Source organism: Diorhabda sublineata, chromosome 2, assembly GCF_026230105.1.
Source record: "Diorhabda sublineata isolate icDioSubl1.1 chromosome 2, icDioSubl1.1, whole genome shotgun sequence".
NCBI lineage: Eukaryota > Metazoa > Arthropoda > Insecta > Coleoptera > Chrysomelidae > Diorhabda > Diorhabda sublineata.
Genome location: NC_079475.1, coordinates 1,499,024 through 1,517,645, shown reverse-complemented (window position 1 = coordinate 1,517,645; position 18,622 = coordinate 1,499,024). Strand labels below are relative to the sequence as shown.

The following is an 18,622-nucleotide window of genomic DNA, read 5'->3' as shown; positions in this document are numbered from 1 at the left end:
ATATAATATGTTCTATGTTGTAGCACTACTAACGATCTTCTATGGTTTATTGTATATATAGGATAAGATATTAACTTGAATTGGGATGGGTAGCCTAAACAATGAGAATCGAACCGCAACCAAATGATTTTTATAGCCGAAATTTAAAAATTCTGTCAGAATGAAAAGCAATCTAGAGTACAGGTGCAATTTATGTTGATGCTAGCTTAGACCGTCAAATATTAATGAACGTTCACGTGTCAATAGAATACACGAATGCACAAGCTAAACAATGTTTAGTTTGTATGCTGCATTAATTTAAGATGACATTGCAGTCAAAATTGTATCATGTGACCTTATTTGACACTGTAAGCCAGCGTCGAGCGTCAGCATAAAATCGAGCCTTAAGAAGTCAGTCAATTTTTGACAATTTTGACAGACATTTCATATTCAAACATAAACAGTCGTTTATATTTAATTTTCAAATTGTATTTAGGTTTATACTCACATGAATTCTGTTTTGGAGCATAATTAATGAATTGTCAAAATATTTTAATATAATGCAGACGTATAAGAACTCATTATAAGTGCTTTTAATACTATATAAGTATATTGAAAACATTTCGTAAAGTGATTATACAAAGTCCAAATATGTATTGAGATGTGATTATGCAGTAGAGGTATTGTAATAATAGTTTTCTATTAATAAAAGTATATATAATTGGAATACGCGATGTCTGAAAACAATATGGATAGCAAACAGTCTAGGACTTCAGTAAGTTTTATATTAATACATCTGCTCATTTTAAGTTGATCTATTACCAAATGTAATTTAGCAATTCCAATTTTATTTCATTCATTACTTGAGTTTCTTATGTGTGGACAATTTAATTATACTGATTTCTTTATTTTAATATTTTATCAGTGAGAAAAATTATAATTAATACATACACTCAAATTAACGCTGGAAATAAAAAAAACTAATAAGGTACTAGGAAATACCGTACAAGTTTTTACAGATTGTAATTAAAGCTCCGGGGCTTTTTTCAAAAACAATATTTCAACAAATTTGAATAAAATTTTCATAAATCATTGTTTTATAATATATAGTGTGCAAACCTTGAAGTTTCATGTGAATATTTTTTTCAAAATAAAATAGAACAAAAATGTTATAATTCTCAACCTATTTTTTCTATTGATAACTAATAACTTGCATGTGACAGTGTCTCTCACTCTCACAAGTAATCATATGCTGATGACACTCAGGTCGTGCACTACTTCGATCCTGTAGATCCAGAAGCAGCAGCTACACACCTAAACAGATCTGTTAAGCATCCTTGAATATTCTACTAAACATAATTTAAAACTGAATGCAAATAAGATTGTAGTTTGGCTATTTCATTCTCAGAGACCTACAGAAAATTTGCAACAATATTTAAAATTTAAAAACTTTTGGATCTTTGGTATTGTTTTTATTTACTTTCTGTAATCTTGTTTACTACCCTTAATAAATTAAGGTGGTTTAAAATGAAAAGTTCCAAATCTTCATTTCATGAATCTCGGTGGTATGACTTAAATAGAGTAAGAGAATCAGGCAGGAAAAGATAGGAAACAGGAGGTTGTGGTGGAAATAAGCGAGAAGGTGTAGAGATGGTTTATGGGGACTTATTTACCTCAACATGAGGATATAGATCGCATTTTTTCAATGTAACCCTGCTAGTGGTGTTAAGCCATTATTATTATTCTTTGTCCTTAATATATTTTGTTTTCTGGATTTATCAGTCTCAAGATTAATTTTGTTATCAATAATTTAGCTTCTCCTTTTATTCTTTAACTATTTGCAAAAGTATTCAGCCTTCCTAACAGGAGTTCTATTGGGGCGATAGGTAGATTCAATATCTTACACCTTAGCTCATCTAATTGGTTAATATTCAATAAGAGATAAATGTTGAAAAATATTTTTGAAATTTATGTTTTTTTGTATTATAGATTTTGAAGCTCAAAAAATGTGTCAGTGAATCCAATGATTCGACAACTGATTATAGAGAAGTAAGAAGAGTTAGTTTTGCCAGTAGCAATTTTATTAAGTGAGTTATTTTTTATAATTCCAGATTATAGGAGGGTTTTTGTTAACTGTATATAGAAAATTTTTGTCAGACTTTATTGAATGAATTGATTCACTTTTGTTTTGAAATTTTCTTTACAATCTGTTGCAGAAAATCATAACAAGAAATCTTTGCTTTTAAAAAGAGTTAATTACGTTTAATTTAGATGTAAAGGTATTCATGTTTGTGGATAACAAGATCATTTGAAACGATAGATTTGCGTTTTTGGCTCCCTTCATCATTCATATCATCTCGGCCATCTTTAAACTTTCTTGACCACCCAGTACCTACAGATTTATTTATATAAATTAATCATTCGTTACTTTCAGGCCGTTTGCAGCAGATCCCGAAAAAAATACAATTTGGGATACCACTTATGAAGAAGAAGTGCTCGCCGATTCAACCAGATCTAATGACCATGAAATTCTAGACATGACTTTGGAAGAAACAGCTTTCAAAGAATGTGATAAAGAAAATTATATCCCGATTAATCCGTTTAATGACAGCGACTTCAAAAATAAATCTCTCTTTTTAGAAGCAAATGTTACTTCAAATTCTGAGCAAGATATGGAGTTCACAAATGTCTTACCAAATTTTGTAGTAGCTAATAAAATGCAGATGGAAAATACTTCGAAAAAATTAGAAGATAAGAAAACATCTGAAATATATTCAACGGATAATGCGGAAAAAACGACAAGCGAAATAGAAGACATGCAATTTACATGCGCTTATCAAATTTCCGACAATGTGAAATGTGTGGACCTAATTGATAATGTTGTAGAAGAAAATATGGAGCTCACTTGCGCTATACCACTATCCAATAATCAAGGCACAGTAAATAATGAAATCACCCATACTGAAAGAGATTATACGAAAAAAGTGGCCCTAAAGAATAGTTCTGATGAATCGAAATTTCAAGAAAAACCCTTTGATACACTACAGGCTGAAAATTTTGTTCCGACTCCAACTACTCACATGGAAATTAGTATGCAGCTGACATGTATTTTCCCCGAGCAGAATAAGAATAAAACTTGTTTGAACACGAATGAAAATATTCCACAATATGATATGGAGTTAACATGTGCTTGTCCAAGGAATCCACAAAACAATAATCTCAAAAATACAGATCAAACCAAAAGTGATTCGAATACAGAATTAAATACAAAAGTTTTTAGTACTAATAAAGTGCTAGAATATTGTAATAAAGGAATCTCACAAGAACAAACTGTTAATGAAGTACAGGACATGCAATTAACTTTATCTTTAGAAAACATTGTGTCTGATAATAATAATTTGGATACCAGTAAGTCTCAACCGTCACAAGAAATGAGTGTATATGTTGATGTTTCTCAAGAAGACATGGACATTTCGTGTTCTTTCAGTGATAATATAAAATTAAATCCGGATGTGCTGTCTCTCAAAGAGACACCCAGTTCTTCTTTCGCCATGATCTTAAACAAAAGTCCTCATTCTGAATATCTAGGCAAAAAGATATTTAGTACGAAACCCTCACCATCTACTTCTAAAATTGACGGTAAGTACAGTTGAGATTTGGTAATAATTTGTCCAATTTTGTTCCAGGAGGAATCGGTGTAACTAATTCCACCTCAATTTTTTCTCTTCTTCTTCAATTTGTCCTATTGATGATATAAATACATGTTGCCATGGGGCAATTCAAGATAGGGGACGTTGAAGCATTCATACTCCATATTCCAAAACGGTACCCAGTATCGAGTTTTTTCAAGAGGAAAATTTTTACCGAGCAAACCTCAAATATTTTTCAGTTTTCCATCTATCCTATCAGATTAGTTTTTATTAAAAAAATTCTATGGAATATACACATAAAAACAGTCAACTAGACTCAAAAGAAATAATCTTGAAATAACAAAATTTGATTCAGATTAGTTTTTATATAAAAAAAATTATGAACTATACACTGAAAAAACAGTCAACTCGATTCAAAATAAAAAATCTTGAAACAAAATTTGATTCAGATTAGTTTTTATATAAAAAAAATTCTATTGAATATACACTGAGAAAACAGTCAACTCAATTTTTTGTTGGTTGTAGGTAGTAAGAAGATTAACAACTTTTGTATTCATATAACCTCAAAATTAATGTTAACACTTGTAAAAACCGAATTTTTTGTTTTTATCTTTTACAAAAAACTTTTTGATGTTCGAAACACACTGTAATTTATTTGATATGTTAATTTTTTGTTTTTTTTCACCTTATTTTAACGTAATATAGAAAAAGCACCCTAATTTTCAATCTGGTGGCTTGAGAAAATATTACCATGAAAAATTTTCTCAGCGAAAAAAAACGGAAAGCACCCAAAATTTTTTTTTAATAATTTGCACAATTTTTAGTTATTTATTGAAATTTTGAACTCTATCTATATTTATCAATGTAATGATGAATCTCACGTTTTTAGTGTAATTTGAGTGTAAAATTTCATTAAATGACTGAAAATTGTACAAATTATTAAACAGAAAATTTTGGATGCGACTTTTGTTCGTTTTCTCTGCGACTTGTTTTGCAAACGGCTTTTATTTAGTTGTTTCAGATATCAATCGAGAAGTTAAAGATAAAACTCAACTGAGTAACAACATCCACCAAACAGAAACACAAAATTTCTTAACTAAATCATCAAAGGGATTAATATCACCGCAAAATAATTATGCCACATCAGATACACATCCACATTCGAATATATCTACTAAAATTGAATTTGAAGAAGAGAGTTGTGGTCAGAGGAATGAGAATTATTGTAGTTCCACAGACAAAACAAATTTAGTGGATACCATAACAGTGGAATTTCCCTCTACTCCAAAATACTTAAACGATATATATTCCGTAGATGATACCTCTCCTCCACAATTCCAAGAATGCGATGAAGAATCGAAAGGAAGCGAACAACTATTTGATAGTATGACAAGTGATGGTGATTCTTGGGAATCGATTCTAAAGCAAGCCAAAGATGTATTAGGTTTACCTAAAGTGACATTCCCCGAATTATCTACGAATTTATTAGATAAGATAATCGAAACTGACAAGAAAATTTTGGACTTGTTGGAATCTTTAAAAGTACCTGAAATTGATGTAATCGATTTAGAAGAAATGCATAAATTGGAATTTGGTTCTGCTGAAGTCGATTCTGGTAATAATATTAGAGAAGAAACCAGACTTTCTGATATAGTCGCTCCTCAAACTTTGGAAGAATTGGTTAAGGAGGCGGCTACAAGGTAATATGATATGTTGTCCGTAAAATAAGGTTCCCAATGAGCTAGGAACTCTGAAAGGCGGAATTTGGCAACAACGTTAATTTTGGTAGCCTTCTATTCGATTCTCAACTGGTAACTCATAGATAGACCCATCGTGCCCCAGTTGACGTTATCAAAGTCCGATATCTTTTGAAAAGCCGATCAGGCGCTTTGGCTTGAACCCTTTGATGTCGTTAGGCAAGTTTTGAGGTTTAAACCGCGCTCGAATGAGTGCAAGGCACTCATAGATCACGTGGTCTGATGTGATGTGATGTCCATGATGTGAAGGTGACGTCTTAGATGGCAGTCTGACTTCGCGTCTATTTAGCTGGAGCAGTTGTTTGGTGGGAGAAGAGAGGGTCCGTCTCGTGCAGAGAATCCAAAGACTACCATTGTTTTCTGACGAAGTGGAAGAAACTGCAAGATCGGAAGGTGACGGCTCGGGTCCTCAGCGAGATTATCCTTCCTGTCAGCAAGTCCTGTATTCACATTATGAGATACTGCTTATGATATGCCAAAAGTGATGGATGACAACAATAACAACGAGTGGAAACGACCCCCAGTAATTTGAAAATACATTTGGGAGGAACTAGATGAAAGAAGAGATTAGATGGTACGGCTAAAAAAAGATTGAAGTCTAAGAATTCATGTCAATTAATACGTTTTTCATTGTGAAAATTCGTTGGTAATCTTATTTTATGGACAAGCCTCGTATATTTACAAAATCAACAAGATTGTTATTGCAGGTGTGAAAATTATTGGGAATTTGTTAGATGTGAAAACAATTATTATTGCTTCCACATCTTTTATGGTGTCGTTTCTTTTAAAGCTAAAGTCCATCCGGACAAAGGAGTTGTTGATGAAATTTCTACTTATGACAATATGGAAGGTGAGAAATATTGGACTTAACCTTGTGATATTTTCCTAATTTAGTAGATTCGATTTTTTATTTCTTCTTATTATACTGGCAGTTAATTTTTTGGTATACAGGGTGAGTCATGAGGATTTTTACATTCTACCATATGTAGAATCCCTCAGGGGTGATTAATTAATGTACTTGTAAAGTACGTAGATTTTTTTTTAAAAAAATTTGAATTACAAATCAAAAATGATCTTTACGATGTTGTGACAAAGTTAAGAATTTTTCAAAATTATGTATGCAACCCTTATATACTAAATGTACAAAATGCTGACACTGCAAAAAGTCTGATGCAATACCATTTTATTATTGTGTAATACAGGGTGGTCCGTTATTATAACTTGCTACTAAAAAGTGTCAATTTTAGTTAAACTTAGTAATTCCAGGATCAGCTTTGGAAAAATTATTTTAGGGATTCGTATAATGAGTGATTTTTTTCAAACTACATAAATAAGTAATGGAAACGATATCTGTGTCAAAGTTGTCGCATTTTTATTCAATGAACGTTCAAATCTTATCAAAAATAAAACAACATCAATGACGTATCACATAAGGTATTAATTCAAACACATGTTATAAATTTCGAGTATTTTGACCGATAGTCAAACAAACACTTATAACTTACGGTTATGAATAGGGCAATACACTGATAATACCGCAGTCAGTCAAAAACTGCCGCAAATAATTTTAATTAAATTAATGGTTATTAATAATCCAAAAAAAAACATTCTTCTCGTTCACTTTTCTTTTGAATAAAATATCATCCATACAGTAATGATCCAAAAAAAGCAAAAAAATCATTGTCTATCATTCTATATCCAATTTGTAGAAATATGGCCACTTTCGTTTTTTCGGAAAACGTTTTTTGAGCCACGTGGAAATCTACGTTGTAGATACGCCATTTCAGCATTTGAAAAGATATGTCGCCCCTAACACGGCTAGTTTAAAGTTATATAGTTCTTCCAATATCAATTGCAAATTATAAAAACTGGCTCGAAACCTTTGCCTACAATTTTATTTAATCTATCATAGGTGTAGATACCCCATTTTATAAATTTATTATTTTCATAAATACTTATGCAAGAAAATAATCGTTAAAAGGCACAATCGAATCATTATAAATCGAAGGGCTTTATACCCTTTAATTAGACAGATGTACTTAATTGTAGTCCTACTTCGAACTTGGAAAAAAATTATTATTATACCTTGTTAACTTGCTAAAACTTAATATTAAATTATAAATAAATTAAATTGTAAATAGACGAGTAAAATGTACCTACCTGTTGGGGTGTTTGGTTTAAACAGGATACCAGACATGAACTGAGCCTTTTTGTATTTTTTTTCTGGAAAACGAAATTTCAAAGCAAAAACCATGAAGAAAAATGAATTCTTTGCAAATAAGATAAATGAAAAAAAAAAAACATTTCGCTGACACAAATAGGAAAATTTTTTTAGACGTGCTAAAATTTGAACTTTGTTACTAGAACTATTTGGTATATTAAGGAGTCGTCGCGAGTTGTAGGAAGCGTTGTCCATAACGGTTACTGATTATGGTGGAATTTTAGGTAAAAGCTGTTCATTAAACCACTTTTCGAATAATTCTGCTGTCATATCTTTATGATAATCAGCTGCACAGGCAATTTTTTATTGCATTATTGGATTTCCGAATATGTTCCTTTCTTAAACATTCGAATATTTAAAATAACTTGAATCTCAGCAAGCCACGCCACTGCTTATCGTAGAGATTTTGGCAAGAATATTTCGAAGAAATTGTGTACATACGCCTACCGACAGTTTCGGCCAATAGAAATACGTTTATATGAGCATAGAAAGTAAGACGCGAATCTACAAGACCTGTATCAGACCCATACTAACCTATGCCGCAGAAACAAGGGCAGACACAATACAAACAAAGAGAAAAATGAGAACAGCAGAGATGAAGATATTACGAACAATAAAGGGTACCACACTCCACGATAGAATACCAACACAGATACCTTAAGAGAACTGGGAGTACAAGATGTCGTTAGATGGGTAAGAGCAAGACGCCGACAATGGAGAGACCATGTAGAACGAATGGCTCCAGAACGGATTGCCAAATGGGCCAAAACACAGAAACCAGACACAAGAAGCCCAATTGGTAGGCCCCCAAAATGCTGGTACGATAGCTGGACATCGGCGTCACAAGAGGACAGATGACAGACCTGACAGGACCTCGTCCTACTACAAGAAGAAGAAGAAATACGTTTATTTTTACAATTCGATGTTTTCATTGGTAAACAGTGGAGATGATGAGACTGCCGTTTTACCGAATTTTATAACTGTCTTCTGCAATTGATATTAGAAGAACTATACCTGAATCTGGTGTGTAAGTCCAGAATATACAAGGTGAACCTTAAATTTTGTTGAGTTTCTTTAACCAGAATATGAGGTCTCTTCGACTGCATATGTTGGTGTACAGCGTTTATATTCGTATCAAGTCCTCATATATTGCAAAAAATTTGTTTTAACTGTCCTCCAGACCAGCCTCCACCCGGTGATCCGAACGGGAGGCTAGTTTAACTCCGAAATATTTTGATCTTGAATGTGCCATCATGATATACTTGGAACTTTTAGGAACCTTTAGGGCCAATTCACATCGCCTAGATACGATGTGGTGGCATCTCACAGGGCGATGCGAAAGGGACAAATCTACCACCACAATGCACAAATAGAGTGCATCTAATAATTTGGTAAGGGCTAGTTTACACCTCGATTGAAAAGATAGTTTCTTATCAATCAATAAAGTCCATTCATATCATCTCTTTTCGTACAGATATAGAACTAAAGGATTTATTTTGTATCCCTTTCTTGCTACGATTTTGGAGAGCTCGGTGTTTACAGCTGATCTGTTTCTTTCAAAAAGTGGGATGGCTCTAGCTACCGGAGATCTTCGTCTTCTATTTCATACGCTCCCAGGTATAGTAGTCTCATCCTGGATACAGGTTGCGTCCTCTAAGTAGAAGAATCTAAAGGATGCATTTTCTGCTAAATCTACCGTCTTCAGGTGTCCATTGGGGCGACAAGACTCCTTTTACTTAAGCTGATACATTCAGTAGATCTTTTCTGTTTATGATTCCCAGGAATGTCTTCGCTAGTCTCAACTCCTGTAGATTGTCCCAGTAACTGGCTTTATCCTTATCTATCTTCTTCTCGACTTTTCTATTGTTTTGTAATTGATCCTACAAAAGGATTCATGTTCTACGAAGGATTTGCCTATCCCTACTTTAACCGTTTCCTTCCACTTCGGCGTGTCCCGGGATGCAAATTCATTTTTCTTGTCCAGCTCGTTTAACTTGTCCAAACTAATTTGGATTTTATAATATTAGATCTTAGAGCACCAATGGCAATCTCCTGTTTTCGATCAATTATATTTGTTTTGTTTCAAAACTCATGGTACTTTTTGCAAGAATTTGAGGTTAGGTTAATTATACGTTGTATTCAATTCTTCTTCCAGATGATGCAGTACCACTGTTACGTTACCTTTCGCAATGTTTAAGAAACAAATTGAATAGAGAAAACTTGATGTTACCGTTGGGCGAAAATTTTGACTTATTAACTTTACTAGATTATGTTAATATGTGCGTGGATGAGGTTAAAAGGTTCTTCGTTGAATTCAATAAATTGGTTGAAGAGTACGGACCAACTCATAAATTGAGGATGAATCCTCAATTTTCGTAAGTAATTAACGATTATACTTATTATTTATCCTAACATTTTGAAATTATTTACAATCTTATAGGGTTTTCCAGAATGCTGTACCACATCAAAGTTATATTTGACTCTCTCATTACAATCTTCTGCAGACCCTGTATAACACTGGTCTGCATTAAAATCGATGACGTCGCCATTCTTGATGATTCCTATTTGAAATGACCAGTTTACTTTCACTCTCTGAAGATGGTAATTTGGTTGACGAAAGTGTAATTGTGTTGGTGTAGTAGTCGTGTAAACAGTGTGTTCACCATTATTATCACCAACGATTACACAAATTACAACTTGAACGCGAATGTAAAAATCATCCCGATAGCTTTCGCTACATCTGCGTGGAATTTACTTTGAAAACCGCAACGAAAACCTCTTAACACTGCTTATGAATAATTACCAAGTTGGCAACTGTGACAAGACGGACTCCATCAGCTTGTTGTACGACTAGGTACAGTAGTTTGTCCAAACGGCTCGGAGGTACCCGTAAATCAATGACATTTGCCGTGCCCATGGTTTGGTGTAGCTGCAATTTTACTTTTGCCTCCCAGTGCCTCCACAAACTTATACTCTAGATACAGAAATGGATTTGAGTTACAAACTGGGTCATCGAACGATACCTTCACCCATGATCAAGAGTATTCGGCCGATTCAGTTTCTCGGTAACCTCACCTGCTAACTCAATCGGAATTGAATGATCTCGACAAAAACTTGGAGGTACCCAAGACTAAATCTCAACTTCTTGAATCGCGACTTCAACAGTGGAATCTTTAGAAAAAGAGCTTAAGAATATCTTTTGACTGGACCAGACCTCTTCTTAATAACGAGTCTTTACCAATCCCAGTGCCCCCATAAACTTATACTCTAGATACAAAAATGGATTTGAGCTACAACCTGGAACATCAAACGATACGTTCACCCATGATGAAGAGTATTCAGTCTCCGATGAACCTAACCTAACTATAGAATATAACATGTCTTTCGAAGTACACTTCGTTTACTCGCATCTGGTGTTCTTCCCTGGAAAGTCTCCGATGAACACGGTTCGGTTCTATCAAGACATCGCTAAGAGGGAAGAGAGATTTTCAGTGGAAATGCATTATTGTCGGTTTTTGGGACAAGATATCTGTACATAAGGGTATAAAAAGGGAAGCAAACACCAAATAATAGTACATACCTTTATTATTTATAATTGTTTCTTGCTGAAATAGTTCTTTTCATCCCTTGAAATTGAAAAAATGTCCATAAGTTTTTTATTAACATTAAGGCGGGGATCCCCTGAAGAATGGTGAGCGTTGGAAAAAAATTTTTCTTGCAGACCAGTGTAATTAACGAATTTACTTTTCAGAATTATAACAGTTATGTTTTCAGGGTTGTAGTGGAAGTTATGAAAATAAAATCTATTATATGGTGGGTAATAACATTAAACCTCTCAACGACTAACGTTGGTTCCATAACTCACATCAGCGCCATGCATATCTATGAAGAAGTCGATGAGAAACACATTCAGAACCTAGGAAATGAATTAATGGGATCTAATTACATCAGAAATTTCATTTTACTTTTGGAAGAATATGTAAATAAGGTAGTCAAACAGGTTGCCCGAACGGAGAATGAATTTTTTAATTTTTAAAATTGTTTAATTTTATTTTATTTTTTTAAATTAAATATATTTTTCTCTACAAAACCTCTTGTACTGAGTATTTCTACACTTCCGGAATTGTTGTTACCTTTGGGTTTTCAATTAAACAATAGATTTTATTAGATTTTTTTTTGCATAGTGCTCTAACCTCACTTGAGTCTGTTTACTAACTTTCTACTTACACAACGTATGTACGTTAAAAAAGTATGCCAGGACCCTATTTGGTAGATATGAAATAAAAAATCCAAAAATCTATTTAAAGAGGAAGGTAGCTTATATCGTAATTTACCATTTATAAAATACTACCCCGGTTAAAAACTAGAAGTCCAATCTCAAAAAGTACAAAAAAAACGAACTTGTGGCACTAATCCATCAAAAAGGATTATGCTAAAAAAGAACAAGAAGAAAAATGAGATTCTGGTCCAGTATGAAGTCTTTTATATAACTGAAGCTTGTCAAGCAAATGATTTGGAGAATCGAAGAAGAAGTCGAAGGTCTCGGCAATAAAATTGAAGACGTAAACCCAAAAGACATCAACAAGGAGTTAGCATTAAAGTTGCAAAAATAAAGGATGTTGCAACACTGTTTGGACACTTTGGACAAGGGGGGAGAAACCACGAGACGCTAAAATTTTATCGAGATTTGGAAAACCGAGGAAGAAGAAGCCGAAGACATACACATAAAAGCCAGCAACAAGGGGATTATTCTTAAAGTTGTCCGAAAAGGATAGAAACTCCAAAGGTCCCCCAAGAAACTGCCCAGTCACCCTGAAAAAAACCCAAACTCCCTACGACCTTTCAACCAACATCTTATTGCAATCCTAGCAACTACCATCATGAATTTCACACCCACTTCTCGCGCTCCAGTAGCCGAAACGCTACAACGCCTCATTCCCCCCTTTTACGGATAAAAAACTGTACCGTCACTAGCGGCGTGAGTAACCGCATCCATTTCGTTTTTACAACTCCAGGAATGCCCTTTTTTGATGATATTAAAACCAACTTTGCCGCCTCTTCTGCAACTCTTCGTCGATCGTCGGTGTTGCACGTTTTCTGTGGTTTCCCTGCATCCTGATGAACCGGTTCCCCAAACAAACGGTCGACGATAGGGAATAACGCAGCCGCAGCTGTACCCGCCAACCAAAACGAGAAGGATCGTTCCTGCTCACAAGCTCTCTTCGATTTCTTCCAACCGAAACTCCTAAATCCTCCTCCAGGAAACCACAAGCAACCTGAACAACCCCAGCCCTGCAGAGGAGAAATTCCTATATCGGGGCCCACTCAACTCCTTATAAAAATCCTCCTTATACCAAATTTTATTCAACGAATCTCTATCTCTGGAGCGATTACCATAAACTGGTCTAGCGGAATTGGAAGACGAATAAAAAGTGTTTCCGATGAGTTATCGATTTATTTGAGGACTCTGGTTAGTAGATTGAACGAAAACCCATTAGAAGTGTGGGTAGATTACAAGATGCAGTTCCCAAAGGCGTTTGAATATTTAACAATGGTGGCTAGCTTCCAGCACTGCTTCGATCAATGAATATCCGTTTACTCTTTGAATAGCCTTCGAAGGATAAAAAATCGATAAATTTCAGGTTTTTTTATCTTCTTAATCTCTACGGATTCGGTTATATTAAATATCGGACTCATAGAGCAAAGTATAAAACACGAGCCGACTTGTGATTCGTGACGTAAACGAGTACACCATTAGTTAAGGGAGTATAACGTCGGACGGTATTCATCTGCCCATCCATCAAGTTAGCCACCTCGAAACGCACGTGCACCTTATCGAAATCTATTCAAATTATAGGCCGGTAAGAAAAAAAAACGCTTTTTGTTATATGTACGCACATCGTATGTGGAAAAAAATCAATTAGTCTTATTTTTCATAAATCGGGTGACTGACACATGGATGGCGCTGATATTGTCAAATCCATATGACGTTTATTATGAAGTACCAACATTCAAATGTAAAAATTCCAACACATTTGGATTAGTCACCAAAAAGTGACAGCCATTGAAGTGAAACTACTTTTTTTTGTCAAAACAATTTTGTCTGTTAATTTATCATTGCTACAAGCTCAGCAATGGTTTTAAAAGTGTTATTCTGACTTTTCTTCGTCGAAAAAAACAATTTGTTTTTGAAAAAGCGAGTTGATGATTCGGAGCAGTGCTTGGTCATGTTTATACGTAATAAATCAGAGGCCGGTGAACTAGGTCCTAAGCGCCCAAAGGCACAACAGTCAGCTGAGAAAGTTACTATTTTGGGATGTGCATGGAATAATGTATAATGTTCATCGACTATCTCCAAAAGGGAGAGATAATCAATATCGAATACTACATAGAGTTATTGGATCATTTTAATGCAGAAATCAGGAAAAAAACGACCTCATAAATCGAAGAAATAACCAAGACAATTCACAAATCGATGGCAACGATGGTTAAATTGAACGAATGACATTTCGAATTGCTTTTTATCCACCGTATAGTCTTGGCTATTCGCTGAACTCAATCAAATGAAGAAGCAATTGATGAAACTGAAGGTTGTTTTGAAACAAAAGACAAATCCTTTTACAAGCACAGCATCAAAAAGTTAGCGTTGAAATGATTGTATTGCTCTTGAAAATCGTTTTTTAGTTAGTCAGCCGACTTATTGAGTGAGTGTTAGCTCTCAGCTCTACAGGGTGTCCCACGACGAGTTAAAACTTTCTGTATATGGCGAAATATTCATAGTAAAATCATGAAAATTTCTACGTTTGCGTTTTCGGATAATATCTTTTCATCTAAAATATTTTCAAAAATGGTCGACTGCCGGTTCTACTTCAATTATCGTTTTTTTAGTTCTATTTATGAGAGCTGTGTAACCCTGCAGCGCTTATATACTAACCGATTTTACTCCGAAATAATTTCCAAATTTTCATTCCAACTAATCTCGATTCATCTTCAGTCTTTCTAGCTACGGAAGTAATGGACTCGAGGCTCGTCATTGCGGTCATCAGTCTTGTGGAAATTATTGACTTCATCTAAGTCTAAATTGTCATCAGATTCAGTTTCCATGGTCCAGTTTCTTTATAATTTTTCTTCTCTTTGGGAATATCATCTTTTTTTTGGGTACTTGCTTTTGAAGTGGCTTTATTTTCCTTGAGGAAATCCAACAAGATCTCGCTAATATCAAATCTTCTATTGGGCATTCTCTGAATCCATTTTGAATGATTTGTTCCTCTTTTAATTTTATTTCTTCAATGAGCTTTTTCAATAAATGAGTAAAATTGCTTTTGTTTACGGTACTGTCTTGGAGATTTTTGGTTTTGTAGGTTATATGGGGCCAAACTACCTTCAAGGGCTTAAAGAAGCTTACATCCAAAGGTTGTGTCAAATGTGAATTTGAGGGTAGAAAGATAAATTTAATATTGTTTCTTTGACACTTTTTGATGATTGTTATATTTAAATGACTCGATAGATTAGAACTCATCATGCCCATCAATTATTTTGTCCCAAGTTGTAACCATTTGTGTAAACTAGTCCTCAAATGAGTAATGGTGAAACCATCTAGATTTGGTTGTATTTTAACGAGTTCCAGGGGGTTCCCCGATACACCAGGAATCAAATAATCTCTCCGCCTTATACACAACATATGGGGCAAATAAAATTCCATCTGCAGCGGCAACGAACATGACGGATATTGAGTTCATAATGCGTTCAGGGTATTGGATCCCTTTCTTGAAAATACATTTTGACGATCAAGGATCGTCTGTCAGATTAGTTTCGTCGTAGTTAACCAGGTGAAATTCATATCACATTCATGCTTATGTCTATAAATAAAATTCTCGCACCAGTCTACACCGGAAAAATTGTCTTTGAACTTCTTTAGGCGGACACCTTCTTCTTCTCATGTTTTCTTTTAACATTATTTACTAGGGTTCTTCTACGAATACTGGAGGTTTTGGATGCTTCTATATACCCCGTTCGATTACTTTTAACCAATAGAGCAGCTCATTGGAGTAGCGTTGCCAGATTCACAGAAAATGATTTCTTAGTTTTTTAAGCAATGTTACCGCGGCTGGCAAAATATCACCATTGGAACGTGCTTCTTAAATATCACTACCGGCCTAAATAATCTGATTACACAACTAATTTGAATAATTGATGGGTGGTGTAAAAGGGTAGGAGAACGGTGACAAATGATATATACACGAAAAGAAAGATTTGATTAGGGCCACCCGCGGTCTTTATATTTATTTATTTTTTTGTCAAGAAATTGCGTGCTAAGCACCTACACATATGTTCATGAGGATTTTATGCAAAAGTTCGGACTTAAGTGTAGTAATATATCTTTTTGACCATTACGTTAGAAAATCAAGACCATGTGTACTGAACTTTTTACTGTCTACGAGGGGGCTTCGACGGAACAGCGATTTCTCAATTGATACCACTTCCACTATGGTCGAAATTTCCTTTGACGACGTATTGCAAAATTATAACCTTCGAATGGTGATATTAAAACGTAAAGGAAACAAAGATGTCTCACTCGAAATAAAGAGACTAATAGCAGAAAAGAGACAGGCTCGAGCAAGATGGCAAGGGAGCCACATGCACAATTTGAGGAATACGTATCTAAATTGAAAAGAACAGAAAATTTCATTTGGAAGCCAATAAAAAATCAAAAAAAAGCCCAAGATTACAGAACGGTATGAATAAACGATAAGGGGGTAGAAGCGATAAAGAAAAAGCAGATTTATTTGCAAATTATCTCACTACAGTCTTCCAACCACTAAGTCACGAAACAGATCAAGAAGTAGAGCAAAACTTATCAACTGAAATAAACACAAGACGCCCACAATAAAAGCATTGACTGCAAAAGAAGTACACAATGAAATATATATATATATATATATATATATATATATATATATATATATATATATATATATATATATATATATATATATATATATATTCAGTGCGTACAACGCATATTTAATTTGGACATGCGCAAAACAATGAACTGAAAAGGAAGAATTGGCTTCAAAGACGGCAATGATCGTTCCATCTGCAGGCAAGGTAAAGGCGTCGGTTTTTTAAAACGCCAGCGGGATAATTTTAATTGACTATCTTGAAAAATAGTATTATGCATCGTTTAGGCGAATAATTTGAGCAAAAACAACCACATTTGCGTAAAAAGAAAGTGTTGTTTCATCAAGTCCACACATTCGTTATTGCAATTGACAAAATTAATTAATTGAAGTTTGAATTGCTACTTCATGCACCCTTTTCGCTAGATTTAACCCCCTTCGATAATTTTCTGTTTCCAGACTTGAATAAACGGTTCGGTGGTCAAAGATTTTTCAACAATGAATGTCTAAATTACCAGTTGTGTCCATTAACTGTTTGTAATAAAAATAAACATGAATTTAGATTCCAGTTAAACACCATTACTACGAAATTATATTTTATCATATTACTATATGACTTCGTGCATAATTCAAAAATATAATGGAGAATCTTTGTATCAACTGACAGTTTCTGTTTAATTCAACGTTTTGCATATTTTATATTGTTTCCAAAAGCTAGTAGCTGGGAATTATCAGCAGGTAGGGAGTGACAGATTCTGGAATAATTAATATTTATAATGTAACTTGAATGCTTTCTATCTGTTAATGCAGCACGAATGATAATCATTTTGACATTTATATCGAATGTTCTCCATGGAAATATTCATCTAAGAGTATGCATTACAATTAAGATGTAAATTTATACATAGTTTTTTTATGAGAGAAAAAATCTCACGACTAATGCATTTTATCAACCTAATCTACTAAATACTTTATTGTCTGGCATTTCCAATCCTTCACTTCAATGCGAACTTCACTATTCTGGCTATTAACTTTTCGCACAATTTCGAAACGCGTGTCTCGATTATCTAGAAGTTCCATTAATTCAAAATCTATGTGGTTATGAAGTCGTGACTTTCAGAACTCTTCACTGCTTTTATGGAGTTCTCGTTTAGATCTTCATCACGAGCATACCTCGGGGCGTTAATTATATATCTTAGTATCCAATTTTGGACTCTTTGCAGGCAATCATAAGCGTTTTTTTAATGTTTCTGTCACTTAGTTCGCTATTCAGATGAAGGATTTGAAATATTACTGACCATCTCTCCAATTGATTCTTCAATAACTGGTATTTACCAAGTTGGAATTTCTGGAATCGTTGGTGATATTTATACTGAATACACTACACCAACATTCACAATTACACTGTCTACCGTACGTTTCGATAATCAAGTTATCGTCTTCAGAGTCTGAAGGTAAACCAAAATCTAATGACTTGACTTACCTTTTCCGGTCCGTCCATATTTTAAATGAGCTATGTGCTCTTTAAACCTGACAATAACGGATCTCTTAGTTTGTCCAATATACTGCCCGTCTCATTCGCCGTATATAATTTCATATATACAACTTTTTTCCAAATTTGATATTTTATCTTTAGGATTGTCCAACAATTATTTTAAGGATTTTTGTGGATTTGAAACCCATTCTGTTAAATATTCCTTTTAATCCTTTAGTATAAAACAAGATTGAAAGGTATCAGAGCAAATGTTTCTTGTTCTTCATTTTGGGTTTGGGAGTTTGGGAGAAGGTTTATTGGTGGGACTGGTGGGAAAATTTAGTACAAAACCTTAAAAAAAAACAAATCGACGGCTGATAGTTTAATATTAGTAATAATTGTCAACAATATTTCAAAAATAATGAAATCATGGCAGCTGCAGTTAAAAAATTTCACACAAAATATGATCGTTTAAATAGTTTAACTTCATCTGTGAAGAAATTTATTGAAAAATTTTAGGATACCGCATCCTTTGAAGATGCCAAATACACTGGTCGTCCAAAAATGTTAAAGTCGTTAAAATTTTAATAAGGAAACACTACTTGAAAAAATTGATGACAATTTTCTCATAGTCTGTATAG

The 18,622-nt window shown here is 34.0% G+C and overlaps 2 protein-coding genes across 3 annotated transcripts in view; both read left to right on the top strand.

The window, feature by feature from the left end:
• Nucleotides 1-18,306, top strand: part of LOC130452864 (AMMECR1-like protein) — a 336,472-nt gene extending 318,166 nt beyond the window's left edge. The window contains exon 4 of the transcript XR_008911004.1: nt 18,294-18,306. The gene's annotated coding sequence lies outside the window, so the exon portion shown is untranslated. The remainder of the gene's footprint in view (nt 1-18,293) is intronic.
• LOC130452852 (uncharacterized) lies at nt 394-11,771 on the top strand. Of its 2 annotated transcripts, none has more exons than XM_056792331.1 (7): nt 394-754; nt 1,969-2,066; nt 2,414-3,618; nt 4,642-5,329; nt 6,094-6,236; nt 9,763-9,982; nt 11,382-11,771. In XM_056792331.1, exons 1-7 carry the CDS (start codon nt 713-715, stop codon nt 11,641-11,643), a joined length of 2,658 nt encoding a protein of 885 aa, XP_056648309.1. In that variant the 5' UTR covers nt 394-712; the 3' UTR covers nt 11,644-11,771. The 2 variants fall into 2 exon arrangements, with proteins under 2 accessions (XP_056648309.1, XP_056648310.1); XM_056792332.1 differs by having other exon boundaries at nt 414-754; nt 4,651-5,329.
• Nucleotides 18,307-18,622: the final 316 nt, after the last annotated feature.